Genomic DNA, 25,147 nt, shown 5'->3' with positions numbered 1-25,147 from the left:
ATGAAAAACCTGCAAAACTATTTGCAAACAGGTACTGAAAGGATTAAAAATGTGTGTTTGCCTTATTATGAATCTGGAGGTTACATTGACCCTAGAGGTGTTTTCTGGGTGCCAGCACATTTCTCATACTAAGTAGAGCACAAAGCAGAACCTTGGAGCAGTTCTGGGCTGCACAGCCTCGTAACAGAGAAAAAAAGTCACAGAAACAGCTGACTTCACCTTTTGCTGTGTTTATGTGGGGCAGTCAGCACCAATTTTGAAAACTGCTTGATTTTGTCCCTAAAAATAGCCTTCCGGGTCACTTTTAATCAAGTCTAAATGGCCAACTCCTTGCGTTAGAAATTCTCCTCTAAATAAAATTTGACAGGGATACCTTCAAAACCAACATCCAAGCATTTAAACAAGTTGTCTCAAACTCCAGCCTTGTAAATCATTGCCAAATATCACACAGTTTCGTGACCTAATCCTCTGAAGAGATATCTAATGCTGTGTAAATCTGTGTCAGGAGGACAGCAGCACCTGTGATGTGTTTCAGGGTGACATTTACAGCTCTGGAAATGAAACAGTAACCCACTCAGATCCAAAGTCTGGTTTTGCAGGATTTGAACCAGACACCTTCTACCTTGAGAAAAAGGGAAGTTATGGGACATAAATCCAGGAGGAGGGAGGAATCCTGTAGCAATCAAGGTAGTTTGAAGACCTTGAGAAGATCTGACTTTCAGTCATTGTGTGTGAAACTAGCAAAGAAGGGTGTTGGGTACTCTGTATTAGATTAATTTTCTTTTAAATATATACATTCACTTTACAAATCAATTATACAGATGAATGAACTTCCCTTGGTACGTGAGTGTATGGATCTTAATTTCTATATCTGAGTACACTATCATTGAACTGTTTTTCTTATACCTCCAGCCTTTCTGGATAGGAAACTTGAAGGCTTTGTGAGGTTAAGGCTGTTTTCTACACTGAACTTTCCACCAGAGACAGAAATATGTGCCACAGTGTTCTTCCTATCATGATATCTCCATAATGCCACAGTTTTAAATTACTTAATTGAATGGGTTTAGTATATAAGTACGTCGTGCATTTGTTTACTGCTGTCAGACAAATCCTCAGCCCTTCCTCATTATTTAGGCAACATTAAGTTAATGGGGAGGAAAAATGAAAAGAAAAGGCTTTGAACTCTATGTTAATGCAGCTTCAGAGCACAGGATGAAATCAAAGCTGGTAAGAAATGGGGAAGACAGAAAATGGGTGGTGCCTCAGTCTGGGAGCACTGGGGAGTTTAAGATGGTTTTTAAGTTGAACCCAGGTTTTCATCTTTAACTGTGAGTATTGAGTGAGCAGGACTTAGGTGAAAGGAACATGTCAAACATACAGCACTGCTTACTCTAAAATGACTTTTTAGGTGTGCTCATGTCACAGGTTTACAGCTGCTTTCTTAGAGATGGAAGCAAAGGCTTTGCCGGTGATTTTTACCTCCCCTGTGTCTAAGGAGCCTAAGAGTCCCTGAACTCAGTCTACCTGTTTATTGTGATGTTCTTATAGGACTCTCACCAGTAAAATGCAGAAGTGTTTATTAAGACCTTCCTTCTGCACCAGCCACTGGGTCTGTACACGGGAGGTGAGTTTGTGTCACACCTTGTTAGAGGGTGACATGTCACAGCATGACAGCCAGCCTCTGTGCCACTTCTGCAGACGTGGTGTCTCTGAGACCTCCTGCCCTTAGGCTTGCTGTCACCCACATGCCACAATAAAGCCATCAATAGGTAAATAATTTAACAAATTCAGCAAGTTTTACAAAGGTTCTTAGCTGTGCAGAAAGCGCCTGTAGGTAAATGGATGCAAAATCTGGAGAAAAGCTGCTCCATAGAGGAGACTGGTTTGTGACTTATGGGATCAAACTGGTCTTATCCTGCTTTATCCCAAAGCCCCTGGGTGATGCTGGGCTGGTCAGCCAGCAGTGGGGTTCAGATGAAAAATCACCTCATCCTAAAATGAAAAGGGAGGTTTCCCTCCAGAACTGTCTGTCTTCATGGGGGACCTTAGAGTTTCCTTTTACACTAAACATCTAATTTTTATAATGTAGAAGAATCCTCGATCTTAGGCCTAGCTGCTGTCATTAAAATGGCAGTAGCACACCCTCCTCAAGATGAGCTCTGCACACTCACATTGGTGAGTGTAAGGTAATCTGATACTATGAGAACTGGGGCTGTGAAAATGTTAAGTGAGAAAAAAAATAAAGTAAAATGGAAGTAAGGGAACTGTGATAAGCAATATAAATAGGTCTCTCCTTCTAAGAAAATAGTATTTTATAGTATGTGGAAGTTAATGCTGGTTGAGTTTTCTTGTTTCTTGGTTGTTTTTTTTTTTTAAACATGCAAATTGACATGATACCTATGGTGTTGAAGAGCTGTTTGTTTTCACTCCTTGCTCAGTAGGAATTCAGACTGTGAACACTGATTCGAGCACACAAAACCCAATTGCTCCATGTGTTCATAATTTCCACTGCCATTCAGTTCATTCAGATCCCAGTCCTGTGCCTGATAGCATCCACATTTCTGACCAGTTGGGCACTGCAAAAGCTCTTAGAACATGAAGGGCATTGGAACCAATCCATGCTTCCTCCAGATCTGGAAAGAGAAAGTTTATTTCAAAGAAATAGTCTTTGAAAGGTATGAACCCCAACATTGATGTTCCATCTCCCTTAGAGACCATTTAGAAACTAGAAAAAGTAAAAAAAAGTGCAAAACCAAAGAGCCATGCACACTGTTCTTTTTTTAAGATCTATGGCATAAAGTCATGTCTTTCAGCAATCTTGAAGACTTGTTTCTAATCATTAAGTTGAAGACTAGTGATTGAGTGTTAATGCTAAAATCCTTTATCTCAGCTGGAAGGGGTTAGATCTTAGAGTTGCTTTCATCCAAAAAGCCCTAAATTATAACACTTACATGAATCCTATTTTGGATAGTGGAAGATACACCTGGAGGAGTGCAAAGGAAACCTGTGGCACAGGTGGCACAGAGGGGTGGGGCTGTAATGGTGATCTCCTTTCTCATCCACTTTGTGGAAGATGATCCTTTTTTCTGTGTGGGTCCAGTGTAATGGCATTCATTTAGAATCATAGAATCAACTGGCTTGGAAAAAACTTCTGAGATCATCAAGTCCAACCCTTGATCCTACACTGCTGTGGTTACCAGACCATGGCACTGATGCCACATCCAGTCTCATCTTAAAAACCTCCAAGGATGGCAGATCCACTCCCTCCCTGGGCAGCCCATTCCAATGTCTGATTGCTCCCTCTGTAAAAAATCTCTTCCTATTGTCCAAGCTAAACCTCCCTGGCAGAGCTTAAGATCTGCCCTCTTGTCCTACTGCTGGTTCCTGGGAGAAGAGACCAACCCCCACCTGGCTACAGCCTCCTGTCAGGGAGTTATAGAGAGTGATGAGGTCTCCCCTGGGCCTCCTCCTCTCCAGGCTGAACAACTCCAGCTCCCTCAGCCTCTCCTCACAGCACTTGTGCTCGAGTCCCTTCACCAGCCTCGTTGCTCTTCTCTGGATCTGCTCCAGCACCTGAATATTTAAGACTTTTTTTTTCCACTGTTCCACTCACCACCTGTTTTGTTTCAGGAAGGAAAGTCGGAAGAGAAGGAAAATGGCAGGAATGCACTAACAGATTGGATTTTTGCTTTGTGTTTCCATCCAGGTCTCTTTAATAAGCCTCGTCGCCAACACACTTGGATACTCTGAGATGGGTCCCATTAAATCCCTCAGGACTCTCCGAGCTCTGCGACCACTAAGAGCTTTGTCACGATTTGAAGGGATGAGGGTAAGAGTATACGAAGCATTTGGTCAGAGCTTAACATCAAGCATGTAACACGGAACCATTGCACGTGGTTTTGTCTTCATTTTGTCAGCCAAAGGAAATGAATGATAATGCTTTATCAAAACAACAAAATCAGAAATCCCTCCTTGGTCTTGATTGCAATTGTATCATTATATCTTTATCCTCAGGTGGATTTAGTGATAAACTAATCATGCTGCCTAACTCATCGTACTGCACTTTAAAAAACAGCTTTTTGGCTGAGGAAGCATCTGGCTAACAATTACCTCTCAATTATAAGGTGTATCAGGGGAATAACCAAGCTACAAGTTTGCTCCCTGCTTTTGACATGTACTAAAATGAGACTGACTGGAAAGTTCTTAAGGACTTTTTCACTAATAATTAAAGCAAAAATTAGAAATGCTAAAGATAGGGAAAGCAAATGAATGAATTTTTTTTTTCTCCTTTGAACAGATTGCAGTTTCAATGTGGAATGTCAGGATTAACATTAAAACCATGTAGCTTGTGTTTGGTGCTCCATCTCATTCCCTTCTGCATTCCTTTGCCACTGTGGCTATATCCCTACAGCATACCTGTTTATTGGTTAAGCCTACCTGCTACGCAAATCAATTATTATCTAGATAAACATTTCATTTAATTCCTCACACCATGCATGACTTGCAGATGATGACAGCTGTGTTCTGTATGAGTCGAGGTTACTGCTAATCTTGCAGATTGCATAGCAAGGTAAAGCAAATCTTTGACAAATTTACACTTAAAACAGATTACTTTGATGATCCCAAACCTCTCCACTAGGCCAAGGAACATGCTACATATTTCACGATGAGATATATTCAGGGTAAAGCTCTTCTATAAACAAAATTTTGGTCCTAATCATTGTGATGTATATGTGTAATTCATGCACTGATCTCCCAGCAATTCCCTGTTGACATTGCAATACCCTCAGAGGAAGACAGACTGAAGTCTAGAGAGCCTAACTACCAAGATGAGCCAGGAAATGTGGTGATACAGCAACTTATGAAAACCCCAAACCCATAATCTTCCTCTTCTGTGGATGATTGGAGACATAAGGCTTTGTTCCAACTATCTTGTGATGAGCTAAATCACATTATTTTTGTGGAGGAAGATGAGACAAGTGTCGTGTCAGAACACCCTCCTCTGTGTTAGTACTAAGACAAATAGGTTCAAAAGGCTCTGTTCATCCGGGCATCCAAACCTGAATTGTTTTGTTCACCACAATCTTTTCAGCAAAGACAGGCAATATTTTAAAGGTAATTGACCAAATAAAACGAAAGCAAACCACAGATCCTCAGAAGACACAAAGTGATGTTGCACTACTGACATTAAATGAAGCTCTCACTCCTGTGTCGTCTGATGACCCCACTCCAAGTCTTTATTAAGCATTCACAAATGGAGCACAATCCAGTATTAGCAAAAGGAGTATTTTAACTACCAGAGTGATTTGTGCTCAGGCTCTCTCAAATCAATTTAGATCTGGCTTATGAAGGCTTAGCTTCTACTGGTGGATTTACAAGTCCAAGCAAAACCCCTTCAATGTGTTCTAAGCTGACATAGGATTGTACACCCATGGCTTTGCATTGGTTTAACTAAATTGGATTCAAACCTGAAAACCAATGAGAAGATGAACCCAAAGGCTCAGAAAAGTGAGAGTAAAATAGGAAAAAAAAATTATATGAAAAAGTTCTCATTTCTACCTGAGAATAGCAAGAGGCTGCCTTGGTGGATATCTTACATGACACATGCACCAGCCCAGCAGGTTTCCTTCCCAATATGCTCATTCTTGCAGGTCCCCCTGGTCCCTGACTCTACATCCCCTTTTCTTTCCTGTACCATTGCTGCAGCTGAAATATATTCAGTCATTCTGAGCTATCAGAGGCAGTGAATTAGCTTGTAAACTATGATAAAATGTAATTGAGAATACGTGCTATTGGAAAAGCAAATCATTTTAGTTTTAGTTTGTCTAACCACACTTAACAAGACTAGGGACAGTTAGACCTTTCATTATTAGGAGTTCATATGCTCCAAAATGCACAGGAAAATTGCCAGCTCAGTGATGGATTAAATAATGATAATGTTGAGAAGCAAACACTGACAGTAAGAAAATAATGATAGTTGGCTCCATTATAATGTCTTTTTCTTGACTAACTGAAAGATCTCTGTGTAGCTAGAACAGGAGCTAGAAAGTTCTCATTTATACTGCAGTAAGAGACTTATTTCACTGGTGCTGTGTCTAAATTTTAGAAACAATTGGTCCTGAGGCAAAGGCACAGAGTAGCACTTGGGTGGCCAAGAGGATCTGTTGCCATCAGGCTTCAGTTCTCTCCCTGTCTTCAAACAGACTGAGACCTGTGCAAGTTTTACACAAGTCTCTGCAGCTCCCATGCCATGAGAGGTCTTCAAAATAAGGATGAGCTGGTGCCATCCTGCCCCTCTGTGCCCAAAAAAAGAGGAGAGACCCCAGAGAGACCAGGATCCCACCTGAAAGTTGCTGTGGACACTGAGGCTTTCCATGCATGAGCCCAGAATAAAGTAGCTTAGATCTGCCTGTCCCAAGTCATGAAGTCTCCCATGTCTCCTCATTTGTTGCCCATCAGGAAATTATTTCAGAGGTGGCACTTCCCTGCAAACTACTTCCCAGCAAGGGAGGTTATTGCAGTATTTTAAAAGGGTAAGGGGGATGATGATGGACCATTCAATGTGAAAATGATACTAGGCAAAGTCATGGTGAGACTGCTACAAGATACATGCAGGAAAGAAACAGCATAATTAATGCTAGTTAGCTTGATTTCATGGGAATAGTTCTTGTAAAACTGATATGGTCCTTTGATTTGATTACAAATTATGCTGATGATGGTAACTGTGCTGTTATAGAATCCTTAGATTTCAGAGACGAATCTGATACCATGGGACACTGTGATGAAAATATGAGCTTTGTACTAAGACAAGCAATTTTTTTTTAAATGGTTGATGTATCTTGAAAAATAATTGTAACCAGTGATGACACTGTAAATTCGGTGATGAATGTCTCAGAGTGAGGGATCAGTCAGAATGAGAACTGTCCTTCAGCTGGACTTTAACAGCATCTGGAAGAAAATATAAAAATCTTTGCTGACAACACTCAAAATGAGTGTAACTGATATTACAGATAAGGGTATTATACTGGCTGATCTGGATCACAGTGGAAAACAGATCTATTGTACAACATGCATTTTAATAAAACCACATACATCGTCTACCTCTGGAGGAGGAATGTAGGTCACTCTGGGGGATGTTTCTTGGAAAACAGCAGCTGAGAAGGACCTGGGGATCAGGATGATTGTTCAACAGTACAAAAGCTTTTGGGCAGGTCCAATAAAAGAGGTGACTGTTAGAATCCCCCAATACACAGGGAAATAACCCAGCAAGCAGAGGGAGAGGACAGTGCTTCAGTACTGGAATTCCACAAAACTGCTGGAAAGGGGGTGTCAAAAAAGGGGAAAGTCTCTGCAGGGAGCTCTATGAGCATGATTAGAAATCTGAAGGACCCATGACAGCCACAAAGAAACTCTGATTTTTTAATTATCCAGAGCAACGTGTAGTGGTAACTCACCCACAGTGAAGATGGGAACGATAGAAGACACCTAACAGCAGACGATTAGTGCCTCCAATTCAACAAATTCTACCTAAACATACAGCACCTGCTTCTAACACTGAGTACAGGAATAGATTCTCTAATAATAAGTTTTTTTCTCCATTATTTGGCATCATGACTCTGTAAATTGTATGTCTTCTTAAAGGCTGTGCCTAAGCTTCACTAGGAGCTACAGTCTGGGCCCGAAATTCCTGTGGAAAGTCTGATGGGCTCTGTTGTAGCAAAGGGAGGATTAACACATCATGCAAGTCTATTTCTGAATTTAAAATCTGAATCAGCTTTGGCTGAGGAGGTAGCCTGTGGGTTAGGGCAGAGGGTGGCTCAGTTTCTAGGCTGTCCCTAAAGAAGTCACCTGGAAGGTTGTTTCACCTATAAAGGTATTGATGGAAACCAGGGTATGAAACCTTCTCTTATACATGGTTACATATGTTGCTATTCCTAGGTGAAGGAGAAATTCATCCCTTTCCATGGCAAGGTTTGCAGCTAAACTTTTAACGTGAATTTGTGGTAATAACTTGCCTTTATGTATCCAGGTCTTTAAGTCCTCTCACTCTGCTCAGTGAAAAGCAAGGAGTGCTTCCAGCAGACCAAATGGCATCACACTGGTGTAAGAGCAGAAGCAGTGAGAGAAGAATGATTCTCTCCCGTTAATAATTCATTACCAGAGGTGTTACAGGATTTGCTCCAGCCTCATGTCATGTTTTGTTATCTACAAGCCATTGAACATAATTCAGCAGAAGGAAAAAAGCAGAATGTGGGCATGGCCATCGCTTGTACTGCTAAAACCTGGATGCCTGTGTGCTGTCACAGGGCTTGTGTGGGGAGTGGATTCAGCAGCACATGTAACAGTAGGGCAGTAATTTTGTGCTAGCATGGATTAAAATTGAACAAAAATATTGCTGTGCAGAGAAGCAAATGAAAGCTACTTTGACAAGAGCCAAGGCCCTTGATTTGGAAATTATTTGGCATTTTGGTTAACACAGTAAATTTTGTCTAAAAATGATGAAGTTAGAAATTGATTGACATCCAAAACTGAAAGATAAAATTAGCAAACAAAAAAAAAAAAAATCCAGAAAAGTCATCAGGAATCAGCCCATACAGAAAAACAAAACAAAACAATTGGTCAAACAGCTTTTCCTGTGTGAAAATTAGCTTCATTCATAAATGCACAAAATATAAATCCGAGTTTTGGAAGATCTACATAATGTTGTATTGTATAGTGCAGATGAAGCTGCTGCCACACATGCATGAAACCCATTTTACTCCTCCGGGTATTTTTCTTCTGCAGGAATGCAAAAATGATGGAGAAGTGAATGTTACACTATTAGCTTGTCAGAAAATTGGACACTAACACAAGAGAAAAGAAGAGCTGACATTTTCCGTAATCAGATTCACAACTGAATAAAATTTAATTTTTATGGATCAATATCCTTTTGTCTCAGTTTCAGAAACGTAGATGGAGAAGAGGAAGGGCTGAGTGGCTGCCCTACCAGGTTTTAATCTCCAAAATGTGAAACAGAGATGGAGACAAATTCATGTTGAGGGGCTGGTGTCAGCAGCAATGCTGTGAGGCAGCAATGGCAGCATCTCTGGAGGCTGTGAACATGGAGAAACCTTGTTGGCATAGAAGAGGATAGTGGTAGTGTTTGTGGCAGTGTTCTTCCCTCAGAAAATGTCTCCCATGGTGTGACTCTCAGGGTTGTCCTGTGCAGGGCCAGGAGTTGAACTTGATGATCCTTATGGGACCATTCCAACTCAGGATACTCTATGATTCTCTGATTCTTTAATGTAAGGTGTGACATGCATAGATGTCTTAATGCTCAAAACAGTAAATGATGTGACTCTTACCGTGTTGATGTAGTGGCATTATAGTGCTGTATTTAATCCTGACAGCTGTAGAGGGTCTGTAGATGGTCTGACCTTTGTTTCTTTTGCTTGGCTTCGGAATTGTGTCCATTCCCAGTGCCATCGCTCCCACACCTTAAAGGCTCCTTTTGCTTTTCATTTTTATGCATGATTTTACACAGGGGTTTTACAGCCCTGTCTGGATTAGTGTGTCAGAACATTACAACATGACACAGGAAAAAAATAATGAATTTTTTTGTTACATTAGAATGATTTCACTGTTCTAATCATGCAGACTGATCAGACAGGGGAAGCTGGCTTACCGTATGTCTCAATCAGTTATTATTTAATTAAGCAAAATTTGTCACAGCTAGAGTTCACAACTCGCTGGCTACAGAGGCCTGAGTAGAAGATTTCAGAAGTATTTTTTCTCTATTTTGAGTCACTGTGATACACCCCGTCCTTTCCAATTAATTCTTCGATTATGATAGTTTGACTGAAGTGTATTATCCAGAAGGATCTGAGAGGTCAAGATGACTTCACAGATTACTCCTGAATTCAGAGATCCCTCTTGAACAAACATCATCCCATGGGTGGGATGCCAACAGATTAGTTCTTCTATTACAGAAGCTAAAAAATAGTCATGTGTGAAACACAACAGCTTGTTAACAGAGTGTCTATACAAGTGCTGACATTAATTCTGTTTTCCCTTTCCTGTTTCCCCCAAGGTGGTGGTCAATGCCCTCGTGGGAGCCATCCCTTCCATCATGAATGTTCTGCTCGTCTGCCTCATCTTCTGGCTCATCTTCAGCATCATGGGAGTGAACCTGTTTGCTGGGAAGTTTGGGAAGTGCATTAATAAGACGGAAGGAGACATGCCTTTAGACTCTAAAATTATTAACAACATGAGTGACTGCATACTCTATAACGTGTCAGGGACATTTTACTGGACAAAAGTTAAAGTTAACTTCGATAATGTTGGTGCTGGGTACCTGGCACTGCTACAAGTGGTAAGTGTGACCACCAGAAGCTAATAGGCAAATGTTGCTTGTTCTCATTGAAAGCATCAGTTTAAAGGCTCAGCTTAACCTCTATGGGTTTTTCATCCTTACCCATCAGGAGAGTGCCTTTCCAGACAGGTAAATTAGTCAAATGGTTTTAATTTGAGTTTCAGCTGCATCACTAATATAGTGCTCTGGGAGGCGATTGGACTATTGAGGTGAATTAAAGACCATTTTGACAATATTGTAATGCAGAGCAAAGTTCAGCTCCAGAAAAAAAGTCCTGGTCCAGGAAGGACTGCTCATGCAGATGGAGTGCAGTGGCCTTCCTGAACAGCCTGAAATTTCACTATGTCCTGCTGGGAAAAAAAATGAAGTCGTACCTTCAGTTTCTCAGCTGAAGTTACTGCATAAAGCCATAGTCCTAATCCTATTTTACAGACCTCTGCTCATTTTCCGTGTTTAAGAAGGAAACTGGTGCCTCTCATTCTGGTTTCTCACTTCATTTCCAGCAGCTAAATATAATGAGTCAGACTGTACCTCCACCAGTATGGAACCTGGTGGTGGTAGTGGTCAGAACTCTGACACTCCACCCAGCTTGGTCCCTCTGGAAAGGTGGCAAGAACATATCAGAGAAGAGACTGTTGAGGTTCAAAGACAGTGGCAATATTTGGTCTGTAAAGGCAGAAGTAGACACCTTATACAGCCTTTTTCAGGCAGCAAATGTAAAACATGGATAAATGAGTGGTATGCACTGAGATTCACTGAGTTGTAACACAGCACAACCTAATGGATAGAGCCATCTTCTTGTCCAGGCTCTGCTGCTGGACTGCTGAGTGATTTTAGACAAATTGCTTTCTGTTTCAATTCTGTGAGGCCCTCATGTAAAATAGTGGTTATGATGCTTATTTCCATTGTTCCTAATTTGCTCTCAAGACAAATGATGACAAGGGCTGGATATGCACTGGGAGTGTTTGCTGTGTTGCATTTTTTGTATGCAGAGTTAAACAAGCTCCTCGCTACATCCCTGGACAGGAAGGTTACTTTCTCGAAACACCTGTGATGGCATTCCTCAATACTGGGATAAAAAATTGCTTGCTGGGAGCTCAATTCAGTTGTCACATGCAGAATCCATCCTTTCCAGTGTGGCAGGGTATTGCCCTGGGCCCCCTCCTGCCCTTCCAAAAGGGCATGAGCCACACACAGACAGGTCCCTGTTGGATCTGCCAGCCCTCCTCCTTGCCATGAAGCAAATTTGCTTTTCCCAGATCTTGTTTTCTCTGACACAGACACAGGAAACAGCTCCATGAAGCAGTTTCCCTTTCTTGTATTAATGCTTGTCCTTATATGTGCTATTCCTGGTACACAAACACTTGAGTTTGAGATCATCTGACCACTATCCATCGAGCCTTTGCTTTCATACCCTCTGGAAAGCAGAAACGTCAGAATGGGCACAACCACTTTTGGTTCTTTCCATGACATAAAGATAAACTTGCTGAGAGCAAGAGCTTTTATCTTTTGCATGTAATTATGATATTCAGCCCAGCCTTGCAGGGTAGATTAATTCACTTTGAACATCTTTAATTAGATTTTCTGTTCTATATGGTGTTTTCTTTGTCTTTTGTTTAAACATCCAATCTAGATGAGCAGGAATTTCCAGGTTTAAAATATTTTTCTTACCTGAAGCTTCTCAATTCCTCTATGACAGCATAACAGATGAATATGGGTTTTTTGTGAAAAAACTCCATCATAGTAGTAGTTATTCCTTCACCATTTCTTTTGTAAGACTCAAGCTCCAGCTTTCTGAAAATCTTTAACTTTTCATAAACTGACACTGCCTAAGGGAGTATCCTGAAGCAATCTTCTCTAGTCACTTCTGTTGGGATCAGTGATGGCAGAAGAAACATAACTGGATATAAGGTGGATCTCAGCACACATTTGAAGGGACAGTCTAGTACTGCTCTTTTCTAGCTGAAAATGGACTTGATGACCCTGCAGGTTTCTTCCAAACCTGCATTGGGTAGGACAGAAGTGGATTTTCCAGAAGTACAAAAGGAATGTCATAAGAATAGGACCTGGTAGGTTGGACAAACTGATCATAGCAGGAATCAAGGGAGTCCTAAATCTCACTCAGCTTCTATGACAGGTGCCAATTCCCTCTTCCAGGAGGAAGGGCAGGAGCCAGATGCCACTAGGGGATTGATTTAAACTTTAATCCTGCATCTGGAGCTCTTATGTTTGCTGCTAATGACAGTCTTAGGCAATAAAGTGTAAAGGTGACACCCGCAGAAGAGGGGCCCAAACATCTGGATCTCCTTTGCCAGACTCCCGCCAAGGACTGTCAGTTACAGGTGCTCCTTGCCAAATGTCCTTCATATGGGGTCACATTTCATGAGCAAACCACCGTGGGAAATGCAGGGGATCAGCTAACAGCTCAGCTCTCCTGAAGAGACAGACACATCTGCGTGTCTCTTTGCACACTGGGGCAGAGCGTAGCAGTGAGGAGATAAGCGTTTTGGTTACGGGATCCAAAATACGAGCTTTTAAGTGGGACTTGTCTTTTGACTGTTGACATTTTCAGCCGCTGCAACACGCTCTAAGTGACTCTGATCTTCCTTTGGATGCCTGAATGTGACTGAAAATCCAACTGGAAACACGTAAAACAAACCTGTCTGCCTAATGTTCTGTCTCCGCTTCTGCAGTGTACTCGAAAAAAAAATGAGAAGTTGCTATTATGGAAACTTTAAGAGATATTGCTATCCAGAGGCATAGTTTCTGACAATGTAGTTGAAAAGCGCATGAAATTTGTCCCAAATGTCTTCTGCTCTTTTCTTACCTTGTTTGGGGTCCATCATGTTTTTCTTAACATGCCACTTTGAATTAATGAGTCTGAGAAAACAGTCATGTGAAGTCAAGTTTCAAGCTTCTCCAGCTAACAACCAGGCTCTCACAACAGGTTGCTAAATAAGAGGTAGCCTCCACTCACTCTGCAAGCAAGAAAAATGCCTCATTCATGGGGAAGAAAAGATCTTTGTTATCACAAGCTTTTAACTTGCAAGAAGGATGATTCACTTTTCTGGAGATTTAACGCTCTTAAAACACTAATCTATCAGGAAAAAGTTATTGCTGCAACCCAGTGCTTCAGTAGTAGCTTTTCTGTATTCCCAGATTTGCTTAGAGGATCACAGCATCTATGTTTTATAAATCTATATTTGAGCTGAACAAAGAAATGTCTTAAATTTCCAGTAGGAGTTTTACATTTCCCTTGCAGAATCCTTCCCTTCTACTCTGTGATCACCTCCACATATTTTTTTACAATGGATTTTGAAATGTCAGCCATCTATTGAAGAACACCAAGGAAACAAGTGGACTTTCATGTAGCATCGGGCTTTCCTGGAAAAGTTCTCCTTAGGTAGAATGGACTTCCATCGAATATGTCCTACAAATCTTTGTCACATTGGGACTCCAGATAAGGAATGGAAAGATAAGAGAAGCACTCACAGACTAGCACAGCAAGCAGGAGCTGTAGAGTTAAAGCAACCCCTCCTGCCAGGTTGGAAGTCATGACTGTGCTCATAAATCAGGTACAAAATGGTCATGAGACAGCAACGTGTGTCTAAAGTTACTGAGTTACTCAATGTCTTGCACTTCTGTAAACTGCAATGCTTGATTTTACTTTCGCAGTGGATGCAAAATGTACAAAGAAGAAGGAGGAGAAGGAAAAAGAAAGGGAAAAAGAAAGGGAAAAAGAAAGAGAAAGAGAAAAAGAGAAAGAGAAAGAGAAAGAGAAAGAGAAAGAGAAAGAGAAAGAGAAAGAGAAAGAGAAAGAGAAAGAGAAAGAGAAAGAGAAAGAGAAAGAGGAAGAGGAAAAGGAAAAGGAAAAGGAAAAGGAAAAGGAAAAGGAAAAGGAAAAGGAAAAGGAAAAGGAAAAGGAAAAGGAAAAGGAAAAGGAAAAGGAAAAGAAAAAGAAAAAGAAAAAGAAAAAGAAAAAGAAAAAGAAAAAGAAAAAGAAAAAGAAAAAGAAAAAGAAAAAGAAAAAGAAAAAGGAAAAGGAAAAGGAAAAGGAAAAGGAAAAGGAAAAGGAAAAGGAAAAGGAAAAGGAAAAGGAAAAGGAAAAGGAAAAGGAAAAGGAAAAGGAAGAGAAAGAGAAAGAGAAAAGGAAAAGGAAAAAGAAAAAGAAAAAGGAAAAGGAAAAGGAAAAGGAAAAGGAAAAGGAAAAGGAAAAGGAAAAGGAAAAGGAAAAGGAAAAGGAAAAGAAAATAAGACCAAACCCCCAAAAGTTTACAGATTTAAGGACTTGCTTTATTTTAAGGCACCGTTTGGTTTGAGGGCAGCCAGTGCTATCCCACCTATCCTCCTCTCTACTAATTTACTGCATTGCAGCTCTAACCACCAGTCAAATAACAAAATGTAATCCCATCCCAAGACGAGTTTATCGGTAGATAATCTCATCACATGACAGTTTCAGTAGAAAATGGTGTTTCTCTGGATAGCTTCCAGGCAGGATAATATCACAAACACTCCCATGAAGATTTTGTCACTTCCTTATCCAGAGTGTAAGTGGTTACTAATTCCAGATAAATAATTTATTTTCTCAGTGTTATATTTCTTTCATTCTCAGTATCTTTTACCCTCTGCAGATGAAGTGTCTAGGGAAGCTTTCCAGAAACCCTGTGGATTTTTAATTCTCTTACTGTTGGACAACTGGGGAATATAGAAAATCACAGCACTTCATTCCCTTAATATTTATTTTTGTCAGATCACTTCATCATCTGTTATCACTACAAACCACTGTGCCTTGCAGTAGAGTCTCCCGTGTCTGTGGTACACATTGAGGGGTAAAATAGCTACTCAGGAGAAAAGATTTCCTCCCAAGTGGGAGAAAAGTACAGGCTGAGATCATATCATTTTGTGCCACAGGGAAAAGATTTCTTGTTTCATCCCGTCCACCCTTCCTGAACAGCACTTGGAGCTGAAAGCTGTAAGTGACTGTAATGACACCAGAAAACCTTTCGTCAGATTAGAAAGAGAATGGCAAAAAAGGAGAATATTAGAACCCGTAAGGGATATAAGCATGACAGGTTCAAATAATTATTTGTTTTAATAAAACTGCTGATCGTTCCTGTAAATACTTTTCATCTAAAGTGGTTTTTAACACATGGTACCATGGAAGAGATTTTCCAAAGGATTCTCGTTTGGGAGAGTGCATTAATCTCTTTCAACCAGTAGATAAAAATGTGCAGCCTTTCAAATATTGTTTTATATATACTCTCATGAGAAATATGATTGACCTCTTGTACAACATTTTCCTTTGGCTCAGTAACATTCAGAAGAAACTGGGAAGACATCATTACCTCCAGGACTTAATATAATAAGAGAGAGTGTATAGTGGAGCATTTCTAAAATCACTGGATGTGCCTCAGCACAACTGCCTGGGTTTCTCCTGGGAACCTCTGGCCAAATTCCTATTAGCCTTATCTGGAATTGCGTGCCCACACAACAAGAGAAAATTCAACCTATGTGTCAGTAGGATGTAAAAAAATATGGGGTGTGGGTCTTTCCTGCATGCTAGTGTAAATCTGATTAAATGAAAAATACCTTGTTATCTGCTCACACTGAGTTAGATTCAGGGTGAGTCTAAATGGGTCAGAAGTCAAATGAGAAACAACCCTAGAGAACTAATATGAAGGTAATGGGACTTAGGCCAGAGTCAGACCTAATGCCAAGTGTGTTTGGCATCAGGCTATGTCTAATAAGAGGCCTATATTGAGATCTAAGAGTCATGGTTTTGCTACAGAATAGTAAAAATCACTTCCATGCGTTTCTCCTGAGATTTCTGTCCCTGCTCTTTCTCCATTGAAGATTCCAGTAAGAGACACTGACTTCTGTGGAATCCTTCCTTGTTTAAACAATTTTAAAGAAAAATTAAACCCCCTAATTTAAGAAAAATAAAGTCTGACCAGTAAAGCAGATGGAGTTTCCAGGGCCGGGCTCACAGCAAGTGTTGATTGCCTTTGCTCCTTTCAAATCAGCTGTGATTCGTGCAACTCCCTCGGCTTTACCACTGTCTTGACTTGTCCTGGTTTAAAAGAGGGCAGAGTCCAAGCTTCAGTGGGATCCTACAACATAGTTGTCAGTATGAGCAAGCAATATGCATGGGATCCATCTCACCTGGACCAAGACTTGTGCAGGACAACACTCTTTGTTTTATGTGCAGCTGTTATCTCTTCATTACTTGAAATTCTTAAGGTAAAAACTTACAAAGATTTAATTGCCATGTTTTCTCTCCTTCTTAAATTCTCTTTTAAAGCCCTCTGTCTTATCCCTACAAGTACAGAAAATCAGGAAACACAAATGGGAAAATCCAGGAGAAAAACATTCTGGAATGATTTTAAATATCAAAATGAACATAAACTCATGGATATGTATTGCTTTAAAAGGCAGACAGTCCATTAATTGTGAAGAACATGCTCAACATTGCATTTTGAAAGTTCAGCACAGAGATGATGTTATAATTTCAAGATGTACTTATTTAATTTGCTTATATATAATGTGGGTTTTTTTCAGGCCACATTTAAAGGCTGGATGGATATTATGTATGCAGCAGTGGATTCACGAGAGGTAAGTCCCTGCATGGAAATTAATCATTTCCTTTTCCATGGACTTTTGCGGCACTCAAGATGCTTAACAATAAACACAACAAAAAAATTGCATATAGGTTGCCAGTCCCAGTATAATTCTGATTGGGACAGTTGCAGACCTTCACTTTTTGCAGCTGCTACTGAAGCATCACAACCTTGAGATTAAAACAAATGCAGCTCTACACTGAAGGAGCATGGAGGGACTTCTGGTAAGGCAAGAGGCTGATGTGAGCTTTAAACTCTGGCTTGAGATGTTCTGGAGCTCTGGGTGCTGGTGACTGCCCAGGTCTTACCTGCATCCTCTACAGCTGCCAGGTTTCCTTAAGAAAAATGCATTTCCTTTGCTACATCACATATGCTTTGTTTGTTTTTTTTTTGAAGGACTTATTGACTCCTTTTCCTCTATTAATGATATTAAAGGAACAAGTTTATGCTTGCTGTTAATTTTTGAGAGAGCTGTCTGGTACTGGGAATTTGACAAGGCTGAATTCAGTAATAGGGGGTCAAGCCTTAAATGGAGGAATAAGGGGTGGGAACACCTCGTGGCATCATAGAAGCAGAAAAGTACCTTTGCAGAACATAGCTCATGATGTTTTTTTATTCTGGTACTACATGTACACATGTGTATCCTCCCTAATGCTGAATGAAACTCATGGGTTACCCTTGAGAAAATACGGCATTTCAGGGATGCAAGTTCCTGGCACCTTGTTTGCATACCTGTTGCTGACGGGGCAAATCTGAGCACTGTTGTCAAATGCAGAGGTGACTTGAGGTTATTGGCCTGCGTTGCTCAGTTATTCAGCAAAAGATCTTATTCAATTCCACCCTTCATTTAAAAAAAAATCGTACTTATAAATACAGGTTTTTTCAGTAGCATTTAATTGTACTGGATCACAGTTCTGTTTTTTGTAAGTTCCATTAGACCATATAAGTTTTACAATAATCAGAAAATTGATCCTTTTCCCCTTCTGGGTTCAGACTGAGAACATTTTAGAGGATTTATTCTGGCCTTGCACTTTCTGGAGCAGTGTGATCACTGTGACAGTCTTGTGAAACATTGCTGAAATGACCATGGCAGTGCAGATGCCAATAGTAAACTTCAGAGACCGAGGAGAGCTGACTCTGTTCATGGGAGTGACACCATTTTTTTCACATTTTATAATTTTTATTGCTATTGGACAGTTCTCATTTAACTGCATCAGTATTTTGATGTGTGCAGAGATGGTGTAATTTTCACATTTTCCCTTCTCCCTTTGCAGTACGAGGAACAGCCTGAATGGGAATATAATTTATACATGTACCTGTACTTTGTGATTTTCATCATCTTTGGGTCTTTCTTCACATTGAACCTCTTCATTGGTGTCATCATTGACAATTTTAACCAACAAAAGAAAAAGATAAGTACTGCATATGCTACATATAATCTTGTGATTGCTGCAGAGACCAGGTCAAGGAATAGATTTATCAGCAATGGCTTTGCCACAGTAACCTCAAGATTAGCAGTGGCAGAGAAACTGCAAAAAACACCTTACAGGATTTTTACAAAGGCACAGCTGTAGCAGTCCCTGATGTCCCCATAGCATGAGCATCCTGAAAATATAGGCTGGGAGATTATATTCCCCCACAGAAAGCAGTAGGGCAGCTTCAGGCAGAGGGGATCTCTGGCACAAACTTTGACGCAGAGGCACAGACCGTCATGGTGTCCCCTGTGCACAAATACCATCGTCCCTCCAAGAAGTCCATCCTGCTCTCCTCAACCAATAACCTGCCCCAAGGTACCTGGCAAGGGCCAGGGAGGAGCAACCTAGCTTGGGAGTTGTATTTCTCACTGCTTGGTAGGCTCTAAACACAGGAGTGGGGTTCTTCTATTTCCCCCGCTCACCCTGGACCTACCTTGACCGCTGTCAGAACCTGAGTCCTGCTCCTCCATCATTACCTACACTGCTCTCTGTCTCCTGCCCCACACATCCATGTGATGAGCAGCTCCCAGCACTGCATCTCAACAAACCCATCAGATTGTTGTTTAACCCCAGCCAGCAACCAAACCTCTCACCTACCCACTTGCTGCTCCCATGACGGTGTGGGGGAGAGAACTGGAAAAGTGATGAAACCCTGGAGTTGAGATAAAGATTGTTTGTTAGGGAAAGCAAAAGCCATGCACAAGCAAAGCAAAACAATCCACCAGTTCCCATGGGTAGGCAGGTGTTCAGCTATCCCCAGGGAAAGCAGGGCTCCATCACACAGAATGGATGGGAAGACAAAGGCCATCATTCCGAATGCCCCCTTTGCCCATCTTCTTCCCCCAGCTTTGTATACTGAGCATGGTGCCACACAGTATGGAATATCCCTTTGGTCTGTTGGGCTCAGCTGTCCCAGCTGTGTCAGCTCCCAGTTCCTTGTGCACCCCCAGCCTATTCATGAGTAGGGTGGTGAGAGAGAAGCAGAAAAGGCCTTGAGAAACTGTGTGAGCCCTGCTCAGCAATAAAAACACCCCTGTGTTATCAACACTGTTTTAGGCACCAATCAAGCATAGCCCCATCCTGGTTACTGTGCAGAAAATTAGCTCTATCCCAGACAAAACCAGCTTACCTTCTTAGATATTTTGAAGGAAACTACATTAAAAGGAAAATGAAATGGGAGAGTATGCAGCCTTGAACTTTAGAGTGGGTCAGTGGAGTTCTCTTTGTCAAAAGTAATCATGTTGTTCTCACCCTATACTTAGGTGGCCAGGACATTTTTATGACAGAAGAACAGAAAAAGTACTATAATGCAATGAAAAAGCTGGGATCTAAGAAACCTCAAAAGCCAATCCCAAGGCCACTGGTAAGAACAGCATAATTCAGTTGAACTTTGTGTAATAGCTGAATGTTTTTTTAGTAGAATAAATACAATTCAACTTAGTATAGGAAGGTTTATTGCTCCCAGATGAAAGGCACTTTGTAATTATATGTTTTGATTTTGGATGATATTTGCAAGTTCATTGACCTGTGGTACAAAATTCCCACTGTTCTGCAGCATTTACTAAAATTCCAATTTACATATACCATTTACTTATTCCAGTGACCACCTGCCTGCATTGAATAAATTCATGGCCACAGTCCAGTGTCTTGTTTTCAGTAGTTTCAAGAAGCATTAGGAGTAAATTGGTTTGAAAACTCTATCATAAAACCATTCATCACCATCTTTAAGTTTATGAAGTTCTCATCAGAAACAGTGCATATTGACTGTTTTCCTCTACTTTCTGATCAATTAGGAGACAACTATGTTGTCATTTTGGCACAACTCAATTTTCCTAACTAAACCCTCTCCTTTCCCCCAGAACAAATACCAAGGTTTTATTTTTGATGTCGTCTCAAAACAAGCCTTTGATGTCTCCATCATGATTCTCATCTGCCTTAACATGGTTACCATGATGGTGGAAACGGATGACCAAAGTCAAGAAAAAGTCAACATCCTCCATAAAATCAACATGCTTTTTGTTGCCATCTTCACTGGAGAGTGCATCTTCAAAATGCTGGCTCTGCGACACTACTACTTCACCAATGGCTGGAACATATTTGACTTCGTGGTTGTGATTCTGTCCATCGTAGGTAGGTGACCCTGGATTTTCACACCCAAAACTCCAAAGTTAAAAAGGGAGACATAAAACTTATTGACGAAGTTAAAGGCTTTGTGCAGTAATGTATGCTATCGGCTCAGAGAATTGAATCTTAAACACACTTTTTTTAGTATGTAATTTTAATTTAACATAGCACTGCCAAACAATAACTGGTGTGATCAGCAAAATTATGAGGTTTATCATACCTTTATTATCATACCTTTATTATCATACCTGAACACCGTTATGGTGGTAAAACACGGTCCAGAACTGGCCCACCACATACACTTAACACCAGTTCTGTGTGACAGCCAAAGACAGGGAAGTAAAAAAGCCACATGAAAAAGGGTATGTGTGGATTGTTTTTGTTTTGCTATTTATTTTTTGTTACAACATTATGAAATAGTCCTTCAGGGCAGGTTCAAGCAGTGCAGTGAGTCTGGCTGTTCTCAGCCCCGTTGTCACTAGAGCTCCGCACCCTCATATATCCAAGGGATGAAACAGGAAGGCACAATTTTATTGTTAGTTTGTGCTTTTTGCTGTTCTGCAGCCCCAACCCCAGATCATACATTAAATGCTACAGAAGTGCAGTTCAAGTGTGAGTTTGAAATCCTACCAAAATTGTTTTCATTACAGTTGGAAATAAAGTAGCAACTGGAAGATGGTCAACTGATCCAGCGAGCAAAAGGAGCTCAGAAATTCAGCTCTTCCAAAAGAAAACTTCCATTTTGAAGGGGGGAAGAGTTAAATGAAAAAGTGTCATGTTAGGAAAACAGAGACCTCTCGTTGACTGATGCTCTTTTTGCACTAAACACTCTCTAATGGACCAGGGAACCTGCAAGGTGCCAATGCAGATCTCCAGTGCCCAGAGAGCAGCCTGTGCTTTGGGGGCCTTGAACGACCTGGATTTCACAGATTTGGGTCACCCAGGGAACATTACTACCATGCAGCTGTCATCAGAACCTTGATGCTAGGTGCCCTGGGTATGCCCATAGCAGTCAATTAACCAGAGATGTCACGTTGGTCATAGTGCTGCCTGTGATCAACCATGTCATTTCAGTGTCAGAGGCCTTGGTCCATGCCAGGGAACCCTCTCCCAGGTGGGACACATGAGCTCAGCACATCTCAGTGCAGCCAGGGACTGTTGGCATCAGACAGTCTGCACCAAGGGCTCTGTTTCTGCTGGAAGAGTTTAGTTACAGGGATGCAAGCTCATGTTGTTGCTAGTACAGTCTTAGACCTTAATCCCCTCCCAGCCCATCAGGGAAACTGGAAAAATTTATAAGCATCCAATCAGCCAAGAGGCTGCACAGTAGAAAGCTGCACTGTTCCAGTGATGGCTCAGAAAAACAGGCCCAGCACATCAGCACTTCAGTGCTGACTCTCTAATATTTTACAGACAAAAATGTGGTCATGTCAGAAAAATTCTGACCATCTGCACTCAGGATAAATTTCTCAGGTGGGTCATGGCCAAAAGCAGCAGTTATTTGTGTCCTATCTGAGTTGGTCCTGGTTTATCATCCCCAACAGGAAAACTTTTCCTTACTGAAACTACCACTCTTTTCTCATAATGTCAACACAGTCTGTATGGATTAAATGGGCATGAAAGCACCAACAATGCCATTCCCTTTATTGTAGGCCTTCCAGTCTGGGGAACTTTTCATTTATTTTCTCAATAATCCTTACTGATGGCTTTAAAGGGAAGCCTGGGATTATTTTCCATGTACTAACTTGCTGTTTGTCTCTTTTCTTTTCAAGGCACTGTACTTTCTGACATCATCCAGAAATATTTCTTCTCTCCCACACTCTTCAGAGTCATTCGTTTGGCTCGGATTGGCCGGATCCTCAGACTCATCCGGGGAGCCAAAGGAATTCGAACTCTCCTGTTTGCCTTAATGATGTCCCTACCTGCTCTGTTCAACATTGGCCTCTTGCTTTTTCTGGTCATGTTCATTTATGCCATTTTTGGCATGGCTAACTTTGCCTATGTTAAGAAGGAGCATGGGATTGATGACATGTTCAACTTCCAAACCTTCGCTAACAGCATGCTCTGTCTCTTCCAAATCACAACGTCAGCTGGATGGGATAGTCTTCTCAACCCTATTTTAAACACTGGACCACCATATTGTGACCCAAACCTTCCTAATGCAAATGGTTCAAAGGGAAACTGTGGAAGCCCTGCTGTAGGGATTTTATTCTTTGTTACATATATCATTATATCATTTCTCATTGTTGTAAACATGTATATAGCCATTATTTTAGAGAACTTCAGTGTAGCCACTGAGGAAAGTACAGAGCCTCTAAGCGAGGATGATTTTGATATGTTCTATGAAATCTGGGAGAAGTTTGACCCTGAAGCCACTCAGTTTATTGAGTATTCTGCACTTTCAGACTTTGCAGACGCGCTATCAGAACCTTTGCGCATAGCGAAACCAAACAAAATCAAACTCATAGCGATGGACCTGCCCATGGTCAGCGGAGACAGGATCCATTGCTTGGATATTTTGTTTGCTTTTACGAAAAGGGTGCTAGGAGAATCCGGAGAGATGGATGCCCTTAAAATACAGATGGAAGAAAAGTTCATGGCGGCGAATCCGTCTAAGATCTCTTACGAACCGATTACAACAACTCTCAGGCGGAAACAAGAAGAGGTCTCTGCCATCGTCATCCAGAGGGCCTACAGGAGACATTTGTTCCGGCGCTCCATGAAGCAGGCATCTTACTTGTACCGGCACAGAACTTTGGAGAGCAGCATCCTCGAGGACGATGCACCCGAGAAGGAGGGTCTTATTGCGTTCATGATGAACGAGAACTACGGCAGGCCAATAGACAAATCCCAAAGTCTGTCCTCCACCTCCTTCCCTCCGTCCTACGACAGCGTCACCAGGGGCACGAGCGATAATCTCCCGCTGAAGATAACGGACGTGAGCAAAAGCGACGAGGCTATGGATTGTCTTCTCTCGCCGGACAAGGATAAGGAATCAATTGTTTAAATGTTTGTTTAGAATGCTTTAAAATATTGTTTACAGAATGTAATGCTGTAACTACACAACGGTTGAAGCAGCCTTCTTGTTAAAAATTAGTTGCAAAAGAAACAATGGAGTTTTTACCCTTAACTACAGGAGTCTAATAAGTCATATAACCTTTGACCCTGCTCTTTTTGACTTGGTTCAATATTTATATTTATATATGCACAGGAAGAATCTTTGCAGGGTCATAGCTGTTATATCAATGGTGTGAATAAGAATAGGCTAGACTGTAAAACAGTAAACACAGTGTATATCTATCCACAGATAAAGCCTGGCTGTATAAATTCATTTAAGGTCTTACTCATATTAGTGTGTTTACTTATGGCGATGTATGACCTTGCATTCTAAAAAGAAAAAAAAAATATCACAGCTGCTGTAGCAAAATGTAACACTTACTGTATATGTTGTGAATGGTCTTTCATAAATTTATTATATTTGATATTTTTTTACTTAAAAAAAAAAGTCTCTTTTTCCATGGAGATTATTGATCCTTACACTCTTCATGATGAACTCTGAGTTAAGGTAATAGGAACTTGTGGGATCCCCATCGCTTGAAGAGGAAAGTTGTTGCAAATAAAAGTATCAAATTAGCAACATTTAAACTGTTTATTACACTAAGCCCTCCCTCTTGGGACTTGCAGCTGCACGTCAGCAGAAACACACAAAAAAACCACCAGAACAGCAAATGATGTCAAAACAATGAGAGAAATGGCTTGTTCTATCCTTCAGGAAACTAGACAGTAATGGATCCTGTTTGTAAAACTGTTAATAAAAGCACTAATTTTTTAGTATGTTTCAAGATTCTGCTTCGAAATCCGCAATCAAACTCGCCATAGAAGTAGCGCATCACGTTTGTGTGTAGTGCTCCAAAGCACCATCTATGCTGGCAAAGTTTCTGTTAAGGTAGTGGGATAGGATATGTTTTCCCCAGGAACACTGAGCTAAGCAGCCTTATTGGGATCTCTGTGCATCAATATTGCTCACAAAAATACTACTACGAATAATAATAATAATCAATCAATGCCAACTGGGCCGTACAGAACGGTTGTGACAGTGTGATCAAGAAGGTGGGAGGGGAATTGCCTCTGGATCTGTACATAAATTTTGAGGTTTTGAATCCTGTTTACTCGGTGTCCATCTTTCATTTTCTCAGATGGTACAGTTAGATTTCTGGGGAAGGACAAGAAATACAGGAACCAATAAAAAGAATCTACTAGATAATAGATATATCCTCATTCCTGTAGGCAAAGTAATATTTACAGTTGATGTGTCCCTCAGCTTCAGGCCAAAGAAATGACAATGGGGTGAAGGGTGGATGTGTGGCTGTAGAAAAGTATTAGAGGTTTTACGTGCTAACATAGATTATTATTTATTATTAATATTTCAGCCTCGATAGAATGTGAGAAATTATTTATGGAATATAGAGACAAGTCCATCACTACAGACAAGTTCTTTCTTTTTCACTTTCAGACTGATTGTACTTGGGTTTGGTTGGACTTCATGGAAAATCTTGAGATTTCTGTAATGAGCCATTGCA

At 40.9% G+C, this 25,147-nt stretch overlaps 1 protein-coding gene across 3 annotated transcripts in view; it reads left to right on the top strand.

The window, feature by feature from the left end:
- The window catches only part of LOC103755782 (sodium channel protein type 5 subunit alpha), a 205,952-nt gene extending 181,644 nt beyond the window's left edge, over nucleotides 1–24,308 (top strand). For all 3 annotated transcript variants that reach the window (XM_018089200.2, XM_025896818.2, XM_025896817.2), the window contains 7 exons: nucleotides 3,707–3,829; nucleotides 10,070–10,351; nucleotides 16,910–16,963; nucleotides 18,243–18,380; nucleotides 19,702–19,806; nucleotides 20,303–20,573; nucleotides 22,340–24,308. In XM_018089200.2, the coding sequence (XP_017944689.1) occupies nucleotides 3,707–3,829; nucleotides 10,070–10,351; nucleotides 16,910–16,963; nucleotides 18,243–18,380; nucleotides 19,702–19,806; nucleotides 20,303–20,573; nucleotides 22,340–23,574 (2,208 nt within the window). In that variant the 3' untranslated portion in view covers nucleotides 23,575–24,308. The remainder of the gene's footprint in view (nucleotides 1–3,706; nucleotides 3,830–10,069; nucleotides 10,352–16,909; nucleotides 16,964–18,242; nucleotides 18,381–19,701; nucleotides 19,807–20,302; nucleotides 20,574–22,339) is intronic.
- Nucleotides 24,309–25,147: the final 839 nt, after the last annotated feature.

This window comes from Manacus vitellinus, unplaced genomic scaffold (assembly GCF_001715985.3).
Source record: "Manacus vitellinus isolate BGI_N305 unplaced genomic scaffold, ASM171598v3 scaffold_12_pilon, whole genome shotgun sequence".
Lineage (NCBI taxonomy): Eukaryota > Metazoa > Chordata > Aves > Passeriformes > Pipridae > Manacus > Manacus vitellinus.
The sequence above is the reverse complement of the archived record's forward strand: the minus strand, read 5'-3'. Positions and strand labels throughout refer to the sequence as shown.